The sequence below is a fragment of the Eretmochelys imbricata genome, chromosome 3 (genome assembly GCF_965152235.1).
Source record: "Eretmochelys imbricata isolate rEreImb1 chromosome 3, rEreImb1.hap1, whole genome shotgun sequence".
NCBI classification, from domain to species: Eukaryota; Metazoa; Chordata; order Testudines; family Cheloniidae; genus Eretmochelys; species Eretmochelys imbricata.
Window position 1 is genome coordinate 94,601,388 of NC_135574.1, and position 17,661 is coordinate 94,619,048.

At 38.1% G+C, this 17,661-nt stretch overlaps 1 protein-coding gene across 1 annotated transcript in view; it reads right to left on the reverse strand.

Moving 5' to 3' along the window:
* The window catches only part of TRDN (triadin), a 69,470-nt gene that overhangs the window by 40,539 nt on the left and 11,270 nt on the right, over positions 1–17,661 (reverse strand). Inside the window, exons 2-3 of the mRNA XM_077811726.1 lie at positions 13,660–13,818; positions 11,773–11,802 (exon numbers count right to left, since the gene is read on the reverse strand). Of these exons, the coding sequence (XP_077667852.1) occupies positions 11,773–11,802; positions 13,660–13,818 (189 nt within the window). The remainder of the gene's footprint in view (positions 1–11,772; positions 11,803–13,659; positions 13,819–17,661) is intronic.

Here is a 17,661-nt window from a genome sequence, read left to right on the forward strand (position 1 = left end):
TGCCGGTTTATCTAGCCTACCTAGCATCAGGTGCATGATTAACTTGGCAAGTTGCTAGGGGTGTAAACGAACCACAAAGCGAGAGCTGGAATGAGCTGGGTTAGGAGCTTCAGAGGGGTCATTTTTAACTTGCTCTTAGACATTGTCTTTATAGAGAATTGTAGTCAATTCTCCCCTTGTTAGTCTCCTTAGCAGACATTCAAAACTGTACAGCTGTGGTCTAGCTCTACTGTAGGTGGAAGAGGCTGGTTAGGATGAAAGCTATTTTAATCAGGGGGGGTAGGGGAGAAATATTTTGTACAAAAGACTCATTCCCAACAAAATGTTAACATTTCATGGAGCCACAGTCTATGCAAAACACCAAGTCTTTATAGTAGCCACAATACAAAAAAATAAATTGCAAATATTTCTGCCTGTGAGAATTAACTCTGAGATTACGTCTACGCTATGGGCCTAGGTTTTGGGACTGGCCAAAGAGTTGATGGTGTAGACTTTAAAATAAGCTATACCTTTTATGCTCCCCAATCCTTGGAGCTGCCAGGATTAAGTTGAAGTTGCCTCACACATGCTCTAATTTATAGCGAAAGACAATAACTCCTGGAGGGCTTTTATGGCAGCTGGAGATAGCCAGAATGCAGTAGTGATCGAGCTATGCCTCCTTTCCTTGAGATAGTCCCCTCCACTGAGTGGTATAGGGCCAGACCTAGAGGCTTTGTGCTACTGTACACTTTAAGCAAATCTTCAGATGGCCACTGAAATCAGAATTAGGCCTGCTTTGTGCTGCAGAAACAGTGCAAAACAAATTTAGCATCGATTAGGATCTCACCCCACACATTTTAAGTAATCTCTTAGCATTGGTGGAGCTCCACCCAAGCTATCCATGGTAAAAACATTAGCATAGACTGACCAGCAGCATCTCTATCATCAACCCAAAAGAGTTTTGATCATGAGGTGATATTTTGATAATTGCCAAATTTTCCAGCTTGTGGCGAGAGAAACATAATTATCCCCATTCCCCACAACCTCTTGCATACCTACGGAGAAACTAAAGCTAAATTTGATATGACCATCTCTGTTTATACGCTACTACTATGGGATCAATGAAATATATGCCTTTTTCCATCTGCTATGACTCAAATCATATTCTTTCTGCTACAAAATAAAATGTTTTTGTTCTGGAGTCTCAAGGACAGATGGGGTGATAAAGCAATACATTGCTATTTTTAGTTATTAAAGGAGAATTTTATTATTAAGTCATGGAACATTGGCACTGATCTTTTACCATGGTAATGATGTGCCTGGGCATTTTAGAATATATAGTAGGTCAGTCAAAAATGTTCCACTCTAAACGGTTTCCATGAAACATTGGGATTTTGAGTAAATACAATTTTTCAAAGTGTCTGCTTTCCATGGAAAATATTAGATTCAGCTATACCGCCTTGGTGTCTCGTGGAAATTGTGGTTCATCATGATGTACCACCCCCCCCCCACATCACAAAGTGAGAACATGGTGCATCATCTGATATGTAGACCAACTAGGGAGCCTGGCCTAGAGAGGGGATGCAGCTTGAGGCACCACTGTAGCATTTCCAAAACTATTTTGTTTTTTGGCCAATCAATTTTTGATTTTTCAACAGGAAAAAATCTTCTGATCAACTCTAATATATAGGGCAATTTTTCATCTAAGGGAAGGCAGCATTTTACATTGTCTCTGATTTGAGTAATCCCTTCTGGCAGATGTTCAAGAGCTCTGATGTCCAGCAAGAAACATGTAACCTTTCTCGTATGAAGGAGCATCACAGTGATTGAAGGCTTTGAAAGGATAAATTAGGGAGAAATGGGGGATACTAGAAGAACTCTTAACCCCAATTAATTTTTAATACAGATTTATTTCTCCCCCCAACTCAAAAATATATAAATCTTTTTTTCTGGGACCCCGCTCAACATGTCCAACGCAATGTACCTCATTCTGGGCATGCTTTCAGCACTTTCCTGATGTTCGAACACTAATAAACTCTGAACCTGTGTCCAACAGAAGAGGGCAGGAAGAGGAATAAAATTCCTATAGGAATTTTGCACTGTGCCTCTCAAATGAAGAATTAATGAGTCACAGATGGAACCCTGGGTCCAACCAAAAGTTGGTTAAATTTTCCCAGGGAAAGTAAAGTTCATTTAGAGTCTTTTCTTTTTCATGAATTCTATCTCACTGAAGAGAGATTGGACAAGTTATTGCAAATTATGGGTTTTGTAATCAATCTAGAAATAAAGAGGCTATTTTATCATGGTCTGTGGTTAATTACATCTAACATTATATTCTGTCTAAAAGTCTCTTTTGAGAGCATTTCTGGGGAGGATAAGGCTTTAAAAATGTCAGCTTTATTTTTTTACAATACTTAAAGTGAGGAAAAAATGGTGGAGGGTCTTCAGTTAAGCATGAGTGCCAGAGCTTAATTACCTACCCTATTGCAAATGAAAAAAAATCTTACTCTGATTGAGGTAAAACAATGTGTGTGCTAATAAAATAGCTGCTAAGTTTTGTTACCATCAAGAACTGCTCTTCCATTATAAATCCATTCAATCTTCTGTGCTATATAAAAATATAGGACCAAACCTGAAGAATATTTCTCAAGCTCCTGTCTTTTGAAAACAGCAAGAACATTTGTCCTACCCTAACAATTTTCTACCAAATACCATCCGGAGTATTACCATATCTCATCCTTCTTAGATTATTAATAAGAGTACAGACATCTGGCAGGGTCCTTGTTTTGCGGCAGCTACTCAACTGGAAAGTCAATGTAAACACACCACTGTTATTGGATTCACTTACCTCATTCTTGGGGCCTGATGTGCAGAATAAAGTTCCTATATATGCTAAAAGAAAAGGAGTACTTGTGGCACCTTAGAGACTAACCAATTTATTTGAGCATAAGCTTTCGTGAGCTACAGCTCACTTCATCGGATGCATACTGAAGTGAGCTGTAGCTCATGAAAACTTGTGCTCAAATAAATTGGTTAGTCTCTAAGGTGCCACAAGTATTCCTTTTCTTTTTGCGAATACAGACTAACACGGCTGTTACTCTGAAACCTATATATGCTGTGCATTCTGGGGTACAAAAATCTGGAGAGTAAGAGAAGAGACTGCTTGCCACCTCTCCTACCCCTGAAATCAATAGGAGGAGGTGAAGAAGAGCCATTGGGTTTGCTCTGTAGAAAAAATACAGGACCCCAGGATCTCCTGAGAGAGGATTTTGATCAGAAGGACGCACATGTTATTCTTATGGAAAGTAAGACATTTCTTCATGTCTTCCCCTAACTCCCACCTACTAAGTCTGATTTTCAGGCTCTCTTCATTCCAACTGTGGCACAATGGACCCCCAACCAGAAAAGAGATCAGATTCACATCCTCCTCTTCCCTCTTTAACAGCAACAAACTCAGCTACCCTCTGCTGGGGCAGGAGCATAAATTAAAAGAGCTCAGTAGCGTCATTTGGACTGTGATATGCTGGAGGGAAGCTAAACACTCTGAAACCCCAAGTGCTACTACATTTCTATCCAAAGGATCTTTAATGACCATTGGAGTCAGGAACTCATTTTTTGTGCATCTTTCACAAGAAAGCAGTACATTTTGGATTGGAATGCCCTGTGATATCATCCCAAGTTAAAAACCTTTCTTCCCACAGCAAAAAGAAAAAAAAAAGAAAAAAGAAAGAAAGAAAAAGAAAACCCTGGAATTGAAAATTCACTCTTGCTTAAGGGTAGGTAGTTGTGTTTTCTTTAGATAATCTGAAAAATATTTTCTTCATATTTTAAAATGTTCCCCTTATAGTGGATATGCTATTGCTGTTTTGATCAGTATAAATAGCAAGATGGCATTGTCAAGAGAACATTCATAACAGAAATTGATGATAACAAAAATCAAATAAAAAACTATCTGGGGAAGTAGTTTTTTTGTGTGTTTTTGGCATTCACCCAGTTCTGAAGATATTTTTTAAAGACATTGCTCCTTACACAAAAATTCACAAAACACTTTATAGTGAGAAGAAGCTTAGAGAGAAATAGACAACACTTTACAGAGCTGGGAAAGAAGAACTCTTATGCAGAAAAATGAATATTGCCATATGGAGATACAAAAGAAAACACTAAAGATGCAAATAAGTATATACTCTAGGGATGAGTGCATGGAATAATTAATTTCCCAAATCACAAACTTCAGCCATATAGGCAAATTCAATAAGGGGCCATACTTTTCAGGTTGCATTCATGCTATTCAAATATTTGCTTTCCTAGCCTATTTGCAGCTTGAAGGAAGAAATTTAGGTTTAGAAATATTTTTATTTTCTAGTCTAAATATTTATGAAGCATGAATATCATCCAAAGGATTCTTGCCCATCCTCAATATTCTTCCAGATGAGCTACTGGATAACATTTTAAAAAGTCACTATATGATTTAAGAGCCTATGGTCCTAATCTCAAAAGTCTATACTAGAAAAGTTATACCATGATAAGTAAGTTGGTTAGCAGTGTGAATTTTTACCAGTATAAACTCTGATGTGGCTGAACTTATATTGACATAAAGGTACCTTACATTGGTCTGGATTGTTTTGCTTCCTGAACTGGAATAAGCTATATTGATATATCACTTTTATTGCATATAAATGAGTCTACAATTTTTTTTATGTTGATAAGCTCTTAGAAGAGGGAAAGACAAAAGGGCATGGTTAACTATCAGTTATAGCTATGTGAAATTTTTGGAAAAAAAATTGAAATATGCAAAATGTCTGCTTTCAAATCTTGATATGAAAACTAACTGTTCACAACAATCTAATGAGATAGTAGTTTCACTCACCTACTGGTATTTATACATTGAACTTTTGGCCCTGATCTTGCAGTTCATAGTATGTGGGCAGGCAGACTGTATCCATATAGTGCATAATTACTAAGACAGTTCTCTAATATGTTTTTAGTCTCCTAGTATCCTTCTGTCCCACCCCCCAAAAAAGCATGTTATTTCATTAACTCATTTGAATTTGGAGAATTCCAACTAAGCTGGTTGTCAAGGAGCTTTATTTATCTGCATAATTAGGCTAGTTTCTCCCAATTTTCATGAGAAAGTTCTAGTGTTTCTTGCTTCACTACTGTGAAAAATCAATACGTCTAGGGAACAGGGAGGATGGAAATCCCTATACCATATCTTTTCTTCTTCTCCAGATAAATCACTGCCTAGAATTTGAGGTTCTACAAACTAGGAAATCACATGATTATCACACCCTGAAGACTAATATGAAACAGAAACATTGCCATTTTCCTCTATTTGATATCTAAAATTTCTATTTTTAATGTACTAGGTGGAATGTGATTTAGTTTTTAGAAAGACAGGGCTAATGTGAGTTTGTGTTTGCATAAGAACAACGGGATCAGGCCCTTGCATTTATGTATCTGTCTAGGTGTATGTAGCCTCCATTATCACAGTATATCTGAGTGCTTCTGTGTGTTTCAGAAATCCCAAGTTTCCTCTGTTTTTATAAAAAGAAAAGGAGTACTTGTGGCACCTTAGAGACTAACCAATTTATTTGAGCATGAGCTTTCGTGAGCTACAGCTCACTTCATCGGATGCATGTTTTTATGTATATCAACATCTGTTACACCAATAAAAGTCTACTAAATAATATTCAGCCAGTGCCAGCATCTACTGCCATGTCAATGCTTTACTTGCATAGATAATTCGAACTTAATTTATTATTAAACTCATTCTTTTTTATTAAACTAAGATTGCTTTAAAATTTACTCACCTCTTTTTTTGCTCGCAGGGTGAATTTCAACTAAAACAAAGGAAGAATGTTAAGTTAAAACTGTGAAATATAAAATAAACCCTGATCAAAGACCTATTGATTTCAATGACCTTTGGTCATACCCTAAATTCCAAAGATTGAGAATAACTTCCATATGTAAAAATATTAATTTGTACATAGTATCACTAATCTATATATTTGAAAATTAACTTTAAATTAGCCTTATGTAAACTATTATTCTATTCTACAGTTCTAGAATGTTGAAGAGTAATAACATTGCTCTCTCCCCCATCCCAAAGATTCAAAAGATTATCAGTCTCATTTTGCTTTCATCAATAAATATCCTCATAGAAACAGACTATGATACCGGGCTTAGACTGCAGAGGCATAAGCATATAAGATGTGATGAATAAAACTCTCCTGTTATTACAAGAAATTTTAATAAAAGAAGCATACAAAAAAACTAAACATACAGTTGTCAAATAAATTGATTTGTCCATAAATGTTTTACTAACCCTGAAACATAAATCAACATTATCAACTATAACCATTGATTTAGAAAAATGAAAGCTAAAACATATTAAGTCTTGTAGAAACCATTATTAGACTTCTGAATAGTTTTCATGGAAACGCTGAACAATTTTAGCATGCACTGAGTACACATTGTTAAACATTGCAAAGCTCTTTACAGAATACTTTTTCACCATGTCACCTGATGGTTACATTTTTTTTTCTGCACAATATAAAATGTTCAGTCTTCTCCAGTGACTAAATATAAATATCAGTGATAATGCTGAAGAAATTAATTTTGGCAAAGAATGTACTATGATAAGCCTTTCTAGTGGCTACTGACACCAATATTAGCCCTGTTACATGTACCACCTTCATTGTCATTATTTGTATCCCTATTATCTTTGCCTGCAATTTGCATCCGTGTCAAGGTTATCTTTGCTTTCTTCAGGCTCATAATTATCATTATTATTCTTCCTTTCTTCTTCTTTCCTTATCATTACTGTGGTGTCCTTACTATTCCCTTGAACATTTTCTCAGTAAATAACTTGACTGTGGTATCAACTAACTTTTAGCGTGTTTGCAATTATGGTACTTCCAAAATAGTGCGAATTTTGTGTAGACTGTTAGTGCACACAAAATACGCTGGCTGATAGACCTGAGAACTGAAGAATATTCAAGGAGCTCACTGAGGAGATATGTGAGCCGTTAGCGAGTATCTTTGAAAACTCATGGCAGACGGGAGAGATTCCAGAGGAGTGCAGAAGGGCAAACATAGTTCCAATCTATTAAAAAGGGTAATAAGGACAACTCCTGGAATTACAGACCATTCAGCTTAACTTCAGTACCCAGAAAGATAATGGAGCAAATAATCAAGCAATGAATTTGCAAACACCTAGAAGATAATGTGATAAGTAACAGTGAACATGGATTTATCAAGAACAAATCATGTCAAATGACCCTAATAGCTTTCTTTGACAGGGTTACAAGCTTTGTGGATGTGGGGGAAGTGGTATATGTGGTATGTCTTGACTTTAGGAAGGCTTTTGATGCAGTCTCGCATGACCTCCCCATAAACAAACTAGGGAAATATAACCTAGATGGAGCTACTATAAGATGGGAGCATAACTGGTTGGAAAACCATTCCCAGAGAGTAGTTATCAGTGGTTCACGGTCAAGCTGGAAGGGCATATCGAGTAGGTTCCCACTGGGTTCGGTTCTGGATCTGGTTCTGTTTAATATCTTCATAAATGATTTAGATAATGGCATAGAGAGTACACTTATAAAGTTTGTGGATGATTCCAAGCTGAGAGGAGTTGCAAGTGCTTTGTAGAATAGATTTAAAATAAAAAGGATCTGGAAAAACTGGAAAAATGGTCTGAACTAAACAAGATGAAGTTCAATAATGACAAATGAAAAGTACTCCACTTAGGAGTAATCAATTGTACACATACAAAATGGGATGTAACTAGGAAGGAATACTCCGGAAAGGGATCTGGGGTTATAGTGGATCACAAATTTGTAAGTTTCAGAGTAACAGCCGTGTTAGTCTGTATTCGCAAAAAGAAAAGGAGTACTTGTGGCACCTTAGAGACTAACCAATTTATTTGAGCATGAGCTTTCGTGAGCTACAGCAGGTAGGAATAATGCCTCCAGCTTTCACCCTGACCACACCACACGATCCATCGTCTATAGCCAAGCTCTGCAATACAACCGCATTTGCTCCAACCCCTCAGACAGAGACAAACACCTACAAGATCTCTGTCAAGCTTTCTTACAACTACAATACCCACCTGCGGAAGTAAAGAAACAGATTGATAGAGCCAGAAGAGTTCCCAGAAGTCACCTACTACAGGACAGGCCTAACAAAGAAAATAACAGAACGCCACTAGCCGTCACCTTCAGCCCCCAACTAAAACCCCTCCAATGCATTATTAAGGATCTACAACCTATCCTAAAGGATGACCCAACACTCTCACAAATCTTGGGAGACAGGCCAGTCCTTGCCTACAGACAGCCCCCCAACCTGAAGCAAATACTCATCAACAACCACATACCACACAACAGAACCACTAACCCAGGAACTTATCCTTGCAACAAAGCCCGTTGCCAACTGTGCCCACATATCTATTCAGGGGACACCATCACAGGGCCTAATAACATCAGCCATACTATCAGAGGCTCGTTCACCTGCACATCCACCAATGTGATATATGCCATCATGTGCCAGCAATGCCCCTCTGCCATTTACATTGGTCAAACTGGACAGTCTCTACGTAAAAGAATAAATGGACACAAATCAGATGTCAAGAATTATAACATTCATAAACCAGTCGGAGAACACTTCAATCTCTCTGGTCACGCAATCACAGACATGAAGGTCGCTATCTTAAAACAAAAAAACTTCAAATCCAGACTCCAGCGAGAAACTGCTGAATTGGAATTCATTTGCAAATTGGATACTATTAATTTAGGCTTAAATAGAGACTGGGAGTGGCTAAGTCATTATGCAAGGTAGCCTATTTCCCCTTGTTTTTTCCTACCCCCCCCCCCCCCCAGATGTTCTGGTTTAACTTGGATTTAAACTTGGAGAGTTGTCAGTTTGGATGAGCTATCACCAGCAGGAGAGTGAGTTTGTGTGTGTATGGGGGTGGGGGGGTGAGAAAACCTGGATTTGTGCTGGAAATGGCCCACCTTGATTATCATGCACATTGTAGGGAGAGTGGTCACTTTGGATGAGCTATTACCAGCAGGACAGTGAGTTTGTGTGTGTGGTTTTTGGGAGGGGGGTGAGAGGGTGAGAGAACCTGTATTTGTGCAGGAAATGGCCCAACTTGATTATCATGAACATTGTGTAGAGAGTTGTCACTTTGGATGGGCTATCACCAGCAGGAGAGTGAATTTGTGTGCGGGGGTGGAGGGTGAGAAAACCTGGATTTGTGCTGGAAATGGCCCAACTTGATGATCACTTTAGATAAGCTATTACCAGCAGGACAGTGGGGTGGGAGGAGGTATTGTTTCATATTCTCTGTGTGTATATAAAGTCTGCTGCAGTTTCCACGGTATGCATCCGATGAAGTGAGCTGTAGCTCACGAAAGCTCATGCTCAAATAAATTGGTTAGTCTCTAAGGTGCCACAAGTACTCCTTTTCTTTATGCAAATTTGTAAGTGTAACACTGTTGCAAAAAAAGCAAACATCATTCTGGGATGCATCAGCAGGAGTAGTGTAAGCAAGTCACGAGAAGCAATTCTTCCACTCTACTCCGTGCTGATAAGGCCTCAACTGGAGTACTGTGTCCAGTTCTGGGCACCACATTTCAGAAAAGATGTGGAAAAATTGGAGAAAGTCCAGGGGAGAGCAACAAAGATAATGAAAGGTTTAGAAAAAAGGACCTATGAGGAAAGATTGAAAAAAATGCGTTTGTTTAGTCTGGAGAAGAGAAGACTGAGGGGGGACATGTGTGTGCTGATGTTTTATTTTGGTAGAGTTTGGGGATTTTGTTTCTAAAAGTACATGCTATTATGTGTTTATGTTAGAGAAAGCAGGTCAAAGAAGCACATCTTGCACTTGCAGCAGATGGCGAGTAGGTTTCTGATGGTCTTTAGTTCCTGGGGGAGTTCATTCCATAGTCTCAGACCAGCCCCCAAGAATGTGTTGTCTCCTGTTCAGATGAGCTTTATAGCTATGATACAAAGTTCCATAATGCCCAAGGAGCAGAATTGTCTGCCTTTGTCTTCATCCCAGAGCTTCTGGCAAATCTTTCAGAAATGCTGGGCCCAGGTCATTGAGCACGTTGAAGATAAGGATCGAAACCTTTAACGTTTGACTCCATATTCCAGATGAGAAGCCAGTGTAGACAGCAGAGACAGGTACGATGTATTCTTGGTAGACTATGTTGCTGAGGAGACATGCCGCAGCATTCTGCACTGGTTGGAGTTTAAGGGCTTGTGGCTTTGGTCCCAGGTATATTATATTGCTGTAGTCCACACGGGAAGTGACAAAGGGGTACATAACAAAGTCCAGGTCAACATCCACCTGGGCCAAAGTCTCCTAGCGAGCTGGAGATGGTAGAAAATATTGTTTGTGGATGCTGCTAGCTGAAAGCTTAGTGTCAGTGAGCAATCCAGGAGCACTCCTAAACTATGGACTGAATTAACTAATTGTGAATATGTCCCCTTCAGCCGAAGAGGACTGCATGATGGGGTGCAAATGCTTCACAATGCTTTTCTGCACCCACGAGCATTACCTCTGCCTTGCTGGGGTTCAGCTTCAATCAGCTGTTTTTCATCAAAGGCATTGGTGGTAGCGCGATAGTCATATCAGTTGAAGGATAAGTAATGCTGTGCATCAGTGGCCTAACTGCTTCAACTGAAGTCAATGGACTAATTCCCAATGGTTTCATTGGGAACTGAGTTAGTCCAACGCTGAAAAAAATCCCACCCCTAAATCACAGGTAACAGGAGAGCAAGCTTTCCCATACTGCCTACCAGTTTGCCACAATTTTGACAGGAAGGGATCGCTCATAAGGATGCGTAGATGATCCTGTTCTCCATGCCCATTCAGTTCTTTACCTCTCTGCTGAGACTGCCAGAAAAGATGCTAAGGGCTTAATACAACTCCAGGTAATTCAGAGAAAGCTGGATTGCACCCTTAGTGTGGCAGTGACAGTTTCCGTGATACGGACATTTATCTATTGGAAATTTGATAGATATTAAACTCGTATCATGTAGATCACTGAAACATCAACAGGTGGTAACGATTTGTGTTATTATTACCAAACTGTGCTCAGTCTGAACAGTAAACTAGAAATGAGGGGCTCTATATCCTATTAACAATATCCTGGGTCTTCCAACAGATTTTCCTTTTGAGTTAACAGAAGCTGAACTTAAGTTTTGTGTTTCTACATGGCAATATTTAGAAAGATTTGTATCACAGTTCTACTTGCTTCCTCTTTGTTTTCTACCAAACTCCAATGGTAACTATACAAGTTATTTTCAGAAGTATACAGACAGCCCTTACTTCAGCTTTTACTATAAACCTGGCCAAGAGGTGAATACTTTTATTTTCCCTACTGCTTCCTCACAGGTGTCTGTTCTTTCCAGGCATGTATGCAACACAAATGAACATTAATACAAGTCAATAGGCAGAGAATACATTTAAAATAACACTGTAGTAGTGTTGTTGGGTTTTTATGAGCATTTTTAGATGCACAGCATGATGAAACAATTAAGACTTCTCCTAAACACGCTGCACAGCAACAAACAATACTTCAAACCATATTGTAATTTGACATTCCTAACAATTTCAATTTCCATACAGCATATACAGTTAGTAGAATAACAAGCAATTAGTGACAGAACCAGTGGTACAGAGACAGTAAGTTTGTACTAATTTAATAAATTTAATAATAAAAGTACCTAATAACATTTAACACATCAAAGCGTGTGTTATTTATAACAATGAAAACCAACCTTTTTTCTTCAATGGAGGTTCCACTTCACCTAGATGGAAAAAACACAACAGTCAGATATAACGGGTAGCAATGCCACTAATTTTTTCCATGCTAGTTTATTTTCATTTTTAAATACATTCAAACTTTATACTGAACATGTGGAGTAACAAGAACTCTATTCTGAGATTTTAGATTTACACCCACACTTCTGCTTCTATGTGGGCTTTCTAAGAAGAAGGATGGATACGTTAAATGTATTGTAGACACCAGAAAAAGTTCTAGAACTTATAGTTAAACATGTGGCCGGATACTGACATGGGAGTGGAATTTGTTTAGTTATAAACCTGAATCCATATTTTAAAAATGGGCACAGGGATTCCATTTTCATTGACCACAAAGAAAACATTCCAAATGACACTTCTTGCGAAGTTCAGAACAAAAGAAACCTATTAATGCTTTCAATGATGTCAGTGGCAAAAGTCCCATTGACTTCAGTGGGAGCAGGAACAGTCTGTTGCCAAAGTCTAATGCTGTGGCTCCACTTGTGACGTGGCTTTAAGCATTGCAAAGAAGCAGACCCATACACCAGACTCTTAGGGCCTAATACTGTGAGATGCTGAGTCCGTCCTGTGATTCTTGGGAGGTGCTGACTGTTCTCCACCCTGAGTACTGTCAATGGAGTTAGGGTTGCCAAGGTCCTCTCAGAAGACATTCAGAACCTTGCAATTTAAATGATTTAACTTTTTATATAGGAATTGGTATAGGCTAGCTCATTTTATGATCCTTTCAAATCCTCATGTAGGTGTGTCCACTCTGACTCAATCCACTCTCGTACTCAAAAACGTTTCTCATTGCATGGTTTTGACCACCAGCACAATTTCAAAAAAATTGACAAAGAAACAACATTGCACCCTTTTTATTGCTCAACAACACAAAGAACTGACCTTATGGTGGCTGTAAATCACATCTCAGAATAGGGTCCCCAAGTCATAAAGCTACATATAATAGCATATCTGTTAGTATTTGTACACAATACTAATATGAAAGCCCATGCAGACATCTTGCAGTGGCAGAAATTAGGTGATACTTCTAGTTTATGAATACAGTAGGTGAATGATTCAGTTTAAGTTCCTGTTGGGTTTTAATCGTCTTTGTTATGATGGAATGCTACACAAAGCAATAGGAATATGGTATGACACTGTTATGAGCATCATGCCTAACTGCATATATGCGTACAGGATGATAAACATAATATGAAGTACTTGTGCATCTGTTACCACACCACATGCTACTGAACTGATTATCTGTTTACAAAAAGATGGTTCTTTCAAAAACTATAAAAATAGACTAACTGTTGGGTGTTTGGTTTAAGATATCTGACTGCTCCATGAGATGATGCATATTAGTAGCATTTCCAAGACCATACTGTTAAATTATTGATGTTTGTTATCCAAACTTCCCTTCAGTCCAGTTACAGTGTTTTGTCCACCAATACTATCCCCTACTGTTCAAATATCAAATAAAAACGTGTCGTCGTAGATTTCTCAAGTTTTGACTGTACGTTTAATTCTTTCATTTTCTAGATCCTTCCATTCTTATAGAGTAGAGAGAAACCATGTAGAAGAGCTGCTGCCATTCTTTGAAATATCATCTCAGCCTAAATTAGTCCTCTTTACTTGGAAACACCGCTAGTAACATTTAAATCTGACACATTTTCTGTAATTGCCTATGAAATGAGAGATGAAAGCTAACAAAAGATATCAGTTTTCTAACCCTAGTAGCCAGCTGATTCCTTATTAGCAAAGGTGTTCACTTCTATTTGCTTTCCCTGACTTCTTTGACTGTGAGGTTAAAAATTAAGTAAGTCAACATAATGCAGGTAAAACATGAGTTAGCACAGTTACACAAGTCTGTATATCACAAATACCTTCATCACTGTCATCATCATCAGTTGATACGATGTCAGACAGTAAAGAAATAAAACCATAAAGCCAATCAGTGGATTCTTCTACGGTCTGATGTATGATTCTCAGTGGCTCCTTGCTGAGCTTGTTAACAGAGCTTCCTGAGTACATAAGTTAAAACAGAAAACATTTGAAAAGATATTTTTCTGGGGGTTAAAGGTATTCTGCTTTATTTCTTCAAATACAGTGCTAATTATGCCAATTTCTTCACCAAAAACAAAGGTTGTGAATGTTAATTTTGTATTGCTCAAGAGCTTAAAGCACAGCTCTCTTTCCTCTGAAGAATTATGTTCTGAACACTTTCAGAGCAATACTTTCAATTATCAGAGTGGCTCAGGGCCAGGAGGATAACTCAACTTTCACACCCCCTTCTTGTGCTTGTGCGGATTAGATTAAATTTAGATCTGGATCTACCAAATGTTTTCCCCTCAGACTCTCTTCCAATGCCTCACCCCGACATAGACATCCCCTCCATACCATACAAGATCTTTGTCTCCTTCTCATTCCCAAGTCCATAACCTGCCTCTACAGTGTGCAAATTCAGCACTAATTCACAGTCTGCCAATCAACAGCAATCAGTTGTGTGCTGTGCTTCCACCTGCTACTCTGCCTGACTCAATGCTCCATCTGTCTCCACTTCTTCCTCCATATATCACCACAAGGATCCTGCACTACTGGCCCAGGAACTTGCTGCGGCTTGGTGGCAGTGCAGGCTGGTTGCATCGTTCTTGTGGAGTACACAGAGAGGACTCAAGGAAGAAAGGATGTACATAACTGGGATGAAAAATGGAGATTACAATAAAGAGGAGAGTGAAAGCCCCAAATGCTTCTGGCACACACACTCTTAATGTCACTTTATGAAGATGTAAAGTACTTCCCCTTGCCATATGCACTAGTGTGCAGGGAATCACACCTGGATAATAAGAATATTTTTTAAATGTTCATCCAATTAAGCTTTCACTGGCTTTCTTTTTCTTTACCCACAATTGTCCTTTTGATCTATTTCAGGAGAACTTTTCAGCTTCTTACAAATCATTTCACCTTCTTAGTCTCTCCAGCAAACCTGAATTATCCTAAGATCTATATCAAAGTATTATTTAAGAAAGAGAAAGAAAGAAGTGTTTTATGCTAAAACATACTTTTCCATTAGGAGTGTAGCCACAGTCCAATTAAGATGGACAGAAATCCGGTCCAAGCTATTGTCCTCTTTATTTCAAATTAACTGATAGACTGAAAAGTTCCCCTTATCTGCCTGGCACTAGTGGAGACTATTTAATATATTTTACCTAAGACAGTCAAAGTTAAATCATGAACAGGATTGTTATGCCATTTAAATGGATTTGTATAATACGATCCGGCTCCTATTGAGTTCAACAGAAGTATTGCAATTGACTCCTATTGTAAAAAGACTAGGCACCATAGCCTTGGTTACCACCACCTGTTTTTCTAACAGAATTATAATGTTATCATGTAAGTATTTTCATAAGTCAAATTAAATTTAATACAACTCTGTTTACCACCGTTTCTAACTGCAGAGTTTGCTGGTAAGGTTTGTGCTGGCAAAACACAATCAGAAGCAGACTTACATGAAAATTTCAGTTACAAAGGTAGGCAAAGTGCAGGCTTTAAGCAACCTCATTGCTGGCAACAATCTGAACAATGATCTATAAGTGCTACAAATAAAATGGACGAGGAAAATAATTATTTGATGCATAAATAAGACAGCTTTCCCCCCTTATTATATTTATCTTATTACCAATGAATTAATCTAAAAACACACTATACCACATAGAAGACCAGGACAGCTTTCTATAATTTTAAGTTTGCCTGTGAACAATGTGTAAAAAAAGCTTTTGACTTTGAGCAGTAGTTAGATTAAGTATATTTGGAGATATATCTAAGTTACATTATATCGCTCATATCATACTATAAATTCAACATGTCACATTGACATGGTATTGCACAGAAATGTGCAACGTTTTTTCACTTTTTGCCCAGTACTGTTTTATACCCTGGGCCAATACAAAAGATTTAAGAGCAAATTTTAGCGGTATAAAGAACCACAAAGTATTTACTTTGCTCACAAAAATTTCTTGCATCTGCCCCATCCGCCAAGTCCAGAGATTTTTCAAATGAATCATCACAAATATCCCTCTCAATAGTTTAACACTTTTACTAGACAATCAAAAAATAAACACCAACTTGCCTCCAAATAAAGTAGCCTCTGAAATGTAATTAAACTTCTGGGGGCTTATTGTCATTTACACTGAGACTTACTTTTGTACCAATCTGGCAGTATACAAGATACTTCAAGTGAGTAAACAATTTACACCGCCAGAGTGGTGTAAAGAGGTTACTGCATACCTGAGAATCAGGTCCTGGTTTTTAATTAAGCACATTTTTATAGAAAACCTTTGTATAATGCTGTGAAAATGGACTAAAAATTTTAAGAGACCAAAGGCAAAATTCCCCATTCTCATCTCCACTATGAGGCACATGTTGCAAATCCTCCTTACATTAAGGTGTGCAAAAAAAAAAAATCTATTTGGGTTTGCAAAGATGTTCCTTTGGTGACATTTGTAAAAATCTGAAATTGGGCTGGCGGGGGGAACCACTGCAAGTTTCGCTAATATCCCTTGCAGTGTGATGCTTTCGACACAATTGTGCCAACTAGCCTCCTATACACCTTTTGTTATGCTCTCTGTCATTTAAAAAAACAGTTTTAGCGGTAATTATGCATCTTAATGTACTTAAAATCCCATGCCAGATATTCATGAAGTATAAAGAAATTACTGATCAAATCCTTGCTCTCAGCTTTCCCCAGAACTTTGCCAATATCAGGCTGGTGTTTTCCTATTAGAATAAAATGCATATGAAATAAGGAAAGGAAGAGCAATCCAGGGTGAATTAAACAGAGAGGGAGATGCTGTTTGCCTCAAGAACATGCAAGAATATGTCTGTTTTCAGTGGATTAGTGTGTTCCTTGCATTCCTGAGCATGACTGACAAAATGCAAGCTCGCAAAACAGCTTAAGCTTGTTATTTTGATATTATTTAGACCATTCTGTCTTTTTTTGGTCTAGCGAGAGAGAATATGTTGATAGTTTATTAGAATACATCTGAAACCAAGTACACTCAAACTGGAATAACTACCCCCTGCATATCACTTGGGAACTTTTCTCTCTTTGGCCACACACAGAATATACTCATGCTTTAAACCTGTGCTACACAGCACACTACATAATACAGAATGTCCAGTGACCTCAGTGGGAGCTGCTAGGTGCTCAGCACTTTTGAAAAATTGGGCCACTTATTTAAATGGCTAACTAGGACTTCAGAAGCTTAACTTCAGGCATCCAGTTTTTTTAAAAAACCTGGCCAATATCATTAGGCAGCTTGAACATTTCTCCATTCTATTTCACATGGTCACACTCTTGGTTATCTCAGATAGGGACCAAATCATGGGCCTCTCTTATCCCCTAAAGGAAGCCAATTTAATAGCTGAGTGGGTGGCAGAGTGAATTTGAAGGTGTCATCCTCTAGATTCAGGTCAGTTGCTAGACTTACCATAATTTGAGTACTGAGAATAGCCAGTGTGAGTGCCTTGAATTTAATCTGCATGGTGTCTTTACAGGATTGGAAGGTTGCTGAGGGAGAGGCATGCTTTGAAATTTGGCATTTTGTTGAGCTGATGAACACTTTACAAACTGAGCCAAAAAAAAACCTAACATTTTTCTCTAAGACAATTTAATACTGGAACAACTGTTTTCCAACTGTTTTGTTGAGGGGAAAACAAACCCTGTACTGTAGCTGAACTTTGTCTGAAAAGCACATACAATTAAATGTGTAGAGGCTTGTTTTTATTGATATCTGCTGCTGTTTTTAATAAGAAAAACACACACACATACCTTGGTGACTTTTGTTTTACATTAAATTCTCTTTTAG